General features: G+C 44.7%; 1 protein-coding gene across 1 annotated transcript in view; it reads left to right on the forward strand.

Moving 5' to 3' along the window:
* mgat4b (alpha-1,3-mannosyl-glycoprotein 4-beta-N-acetylglucosaminyltransferase B) overlaps positions 1-5,000 on the forward strand; it is a 138,700-nt gene that overhangs the window by 124,805 nt on the left and 8,895 nt on the right. The window contains exons 10-11 of the mRNA XM_048231894.1: positions 1,304-1,411; positions 4,666-4,859. Of these exons, the coding sequence (XP_048087851.1) occupies positions 1,304-1,411; positions 4,666-4,859 (302 nt within the window). The remainder of the gene's footprint in view (positions 1-1,303; positions 1,412-4,665; positions 4,860-5,000) is intronic.

The raw sequence follows: 5,000 nt of genomic DNA on the forward strand, positions 1-5,000 counted from the left end.
GGAATAAGTCCCGCCTCCGAAACATCCGGATCCACCCAACTTCCGGTTGTCGAATGTCTATGAGAAATAACATGGCGTTTCAAAAAATCTTACCTGTCAAACTCTGTAGCTGGCAAAGTAGAAAAAGCTGGTGGGCCGATTGGCCTACATACTTCTGCCATCTGGTTTCCACTGGATTTTTTGATTGTCGGTGCCGTTAAAGTAGTAAACGATTATTAATGCTAACCGGGAGCTAGTTCCGATGTACGCGGGCGGAGGAGGGCGTTAGATCTCGCTCACAACCTAACGTGATGGTCAGTTTCACGTGTGATTCACGCGTGATTTCAGTGGTCTATAAAAGTTATTCGTTTGCAAGATTCAGCCTCTTTTCAGCCTCTTTTCAATCAATAATGATAAGCAGACTAGGAATCAGAGGCAAAGTCGTATTGAGTCGATAGCTTTATTTTGCATGACCTTGATCAGAACAGTAACATTTTCAGAATGTATTAACAACCTATCAAACATGGCGATTTCACGCAGGGTTAGTGCCACCTCCGTAGACAGGCTCTGGTGCCACGAACTCCATTTCGGTGAAGACAAACTATGAAACATTGCCGTTGCTATGCAACCTTGACTCGGGAAGTCGCGGCGTCCGAAGCATGCGTTAGCTTAGTGCTTCTTACTGATATATTTCTACTTTAACTGCACCGAAAATCAAAAAATCCAGTGAAAACCAGATGGCATAAGTGTGTAGGCCAATCGCCCCACCATTTTTTTCTACTTCGCCACCTACAGATGTTTGACAGGTATGATATTTCGAAATGCCATGTTATTTCCCATAGACATTCGACGCCTGGAAGTTGGGTGGATCCGGATGTTTCGGAGGCAGGACTTATTCTATGGAAAATTTTAACTCACCCCATACTTTTGAATGGCAGTGTATATTAAAACACATATCAATAGATGCAAAAAAACAATTTTCTCTGTACAGTGTGCTGTTAGCTCTCCTTCAGAAATAAACATATGGTAGGATTTAAAAATATTGTGTGTAGTCCTGGAGTATGTCACGTTTTGAAGGATGGATTGCTGTTGACACCAATCTTGCCTGGTCATGGTGTAACTTCCCTCCAGACACACACACACACACACACACACACACACACACACACACACACACACACACACACACACACACACACACACACACACACACACACACACACACACAAACACACAGAGAGTTATGAGAAACCATTAGCAGGTCTCTGGTCATTGTCATAATCCTGTCTAAGCGTGTTATTTGTGTGGTGTGTTTGGCTTCCAGAAACACTGTGATCGGCAGAAGGCCAACCTGAGGATCCGCTTCAAGCCCTCCCTCTTCCAGCACGTGGGGACACACTCCTCTCTGGCTGGAAAGATCCAGAAACTGAAGGTGAGGACTGGGGAAGGCCATGTCCACATGCAGCTGAAACATTTTTTTTAATGTTTCAGCCTTTCGTCCACATGCAAACTCCTTTTCGGTCACTGAATACGGTTATTCTCTTAAATGAAACCTCCAGCCTATTGGCTTCAAAGACTCCTATTAGTCCCTCAGAGTCAAACAGAGAGTGTGTATCTGTGTGGGAATTTTCAGTGTGGGAATCTTCAATGGATAAAATCTGACGAGTGAATCCTGCATTAGAAAAACATGGCTGTATCTTTTTATTTTGCAGACCCTGCTAGCCAAAGACTATTATTAGTTTATTTATTTGGTTGTTGGTGGTTTTATCTATGCTTTGGAGATTGGTGGCAGTAAGGCTGTTCTCAGTCAAAGTCTCATTGACCTATGCTATCATGGCCTAGTGATTGTCTAATTTAGGGGACATGCTGTCCAATAGTCTTGATGCTACTGCATTTTCTCAGTCCCCCTCTATTGTTTACTATTCCGCTTTTGGAATGTTTTATTCTGTCCTTGTCCCCCTAGCTCATTGGTCACTCTTCCCAGCTCCCCATTGGTCCTCAGATTTGTACTTCCTGTTGTACTCAATCCTGAGTTAGATACCGGATTATCCGTCAAGTTCTATTAGGTGGCATTATGAACGCAGTCGCCATGTTGCTGGGGGCAAACACCTTACTGTCTATGGGCAACATATGCCGGCAATCAGAGACACCTGTCTGATTTCCAGTCAGAGTCACATGTTTCTCTATTGACCTACAGTGATTGTTGCCCCCACCAATATGGCGTCGCTATTTACATACGTTCTAGAGCCCAATGCGGTATCTAGCTTTCTAATATCTATGTTTGATTCTACCTCCTGTGTAATTGCCCGTTCTACTTCCCGTTAGGGTTTGCACAACATGATATTTTTTTAAGTTGATTGACATTTGTTGATAGTCAAGTTGACGTCAACTAATCTCTGATGACCTCACTGATAAAAACACAGGACAAATTACTGCAAAAGAGTGCAAAATAAAACATATTGAAATGTCAACACAAACTATAATCTGTACGCCTACTAGCAATCATACATTCTGTTATGCCTGCAGGGGTGTTTCACTTTTCCCATTGTAATTTAATCACAGTTCACTAACATGTATTGTTATTCTTAGGTTGACGGCTGATCATCTTGCACCTTTCCAAAGATAAACACCTTTAGTTATGAAACAAGTGCTGATCATCATTCATAATATGCAGTTATCCTCACTGTTTAGCTAGAGACTCTAGAGTCTCTATCTCTGCTATATAGGCTAGACTATTTACATTCATGATGTATTGGTGGTTTGTTGCTATGTCAACCTTTTTCCCAACTATTTCTTATTATTAAGTCTAAAAGTCTAAACACACTACCCTTTCCATGTACTGTCAAATGTCTTTGACAATAAAATTCACCAGCAAATTGGTGATTTGCAGCCATCTTTTCTCTGATCACAGCGGGGCGTTTGGTGAAGTTGCTAATTGACTGCTGTTCAGAAGATTTTAGATCACTCCTCAGTTTACGTGAGATTAAATTAGATTAGATTAGATTAGATTCAATTAGATTTATTGTCGTTGTGCAGAGTACAGAGTAGTTGGTTGGATGTCACCGGGATGCAGAGCTTGAGTTCAATAGGGTGACAGCCGCAGGGAAGAAACTTCCTCTGAACCTGCTGCTTCGGGTGCGGAGAGACCTGTAACGCCTCCCGGAGGAGAGTGGGGTGAACAGTCTGTGGTTGGGGTGAGAACAGTCTTTGATGATGCTGCGCGCCTTACACAAGCTCCGCTTGCCCTGAATGGCGTTGATGGAGGGGAGTGAGGAACCATGAATGCGTTGGGCAGTTTTCACCACACTCAGTGCTTTGCTTTCCAGTCGTAGGCAGAGAAGTTGTCATACCAGACAGTGACACAGTTGGTGAGGATGCTCTGGATGGTGCAACGGTAGAAGTTCACCAGAATCTGAGGAGACAGGTGGGCCTTCTTGATCAGGGTAGAGGTCCAAGAAGGGTCCTCAGAGATGTAGACACCCAGAAACCTGAAGCTGGTGACACGCTCCATCTCAGTCCCGTTGATGAGAATGGGGGTGTGTGCTAGCTTTGGACTTCCTGAAGTCCACAATGAACTCTTTTGTCTTCTTGGTGTTGAGAGCCGTCAACATCGTTGTTGTTGACAAAACCAATTACCATAGTGTTGTCTGCAAACTTGATAATGGCGTTAGAGTCATGTACAGGTGTGCAGTCATAGGTGAAGAGTGAGTTAAGGAGTGGGCTCAGCACACATCCCTGTGGAACACCGGTGTTCAGTGTGATGGTTGAGGAGGTGTGATTATCTAACCTAACAGACCGAGGACTGTTGGTTAAGAAGCCCAGGATCCAGTTACAGATGAAGGTATTGATGCCCAGTTCACTGAGTTTGGTGACCAGTTTGGAGGGGATGATGGTGTTGAATGCTGAACTAAAGTCAATGAACAGCATTCTCACATAGGTGTTGCTATTGTTAAGGTGGGACAGGGCAGAGTGAAGTGCCGTAGAGATGGCATCCTTCGTGCTCATGTTCTGACGGTAGGCGAATTGGAAGGGGTCCAGTGAGGGTGGTAAGCAGATCTTTAGCAGGTCATTAGCAGATGCTTTTCAAATGAGAACAGACTTGCATATTTTGCAAATTACATGAGTACCGTTTTTATCTTAAGTGAAATATTTATACAATTCATGTTACTACTAGCCTGGCGAGCCAGACCCACATTAAAATGTAGGGTCTGGGCACTCACCGTTCGCAGTGCTCAGTCCGAGGGGCGGGATAATCAGTTGTCTTTCAAATTCCCTCTTCACGCAATGGGGACTTAATAGGATATTTGTTTTCAAGTAGCAGGGAATTCAAGCCAAACCGTTGCAGCTCTGCCATCAATCATTATGTTAAGCCCACCAAACGACTCTATACACGATTTCAAAGGCCTGATTAAGTTTCGATTTCTGGAGCTCACAAGCCAACGGAGAGTTGCTAGACTAGCCCTGGCAGCAAATCTAATTTGCTGCCACTAGGGGTGCGTCTAGATTTCTAGGCTATGTTACTACTGCAATTGACTTACAATGCTCTTCACCTGTTGTTTTCGCTGAGGATTCAGTGTTGTTAGTAACGCATGACCGTGGACAAGTGGACTAGTCGGTGCAACCCTTACTTCCTGGTCACTGATTCTACTTCCTGCGTAATCACGATAGCCTGTTCTCCTCCTCCAGGATAAGGACTTTGGGAAGCAGACGCTTCACAAGGGCCACGCCAACCCTCTGGCAGAGGTCACTACCAGCCTGAAGACATATCAGCACTTCACGCTGGAGAAGGCTTACCTGGGAGAGGACTTCTTCTGGGCCTTCACCCCAGTGGCCGGTGACTTCATCCGCATCCGCTTCTTCACACCTGTCCGCATCGAGAGGTAGAGCTGTGGCAGAGGGCGGGGGAGCATAGGAGCACATCTCACATCTCACATCTGTGTGTCTGGGGAGCATAGGAGCACATCTCACATCTCACATCTGTGTGTCTGGGGAGCATAGGAGCACATCTCACATCTCACATC

This window comes from Alosa alosa, chromosome 21 (genome assembly GCF_017589495.1).
Source record: "Alosa alosa isolate M-15738 ecotype Scorff River chromosome 21, AALO_Geno_1.1, whole genome shotgun sequence".
NCBI lineage: Eukaryota > Metazoa > Chordata > Actinopteri > Clupeiformes > Clupeidae > Alosa > Alosa alosa.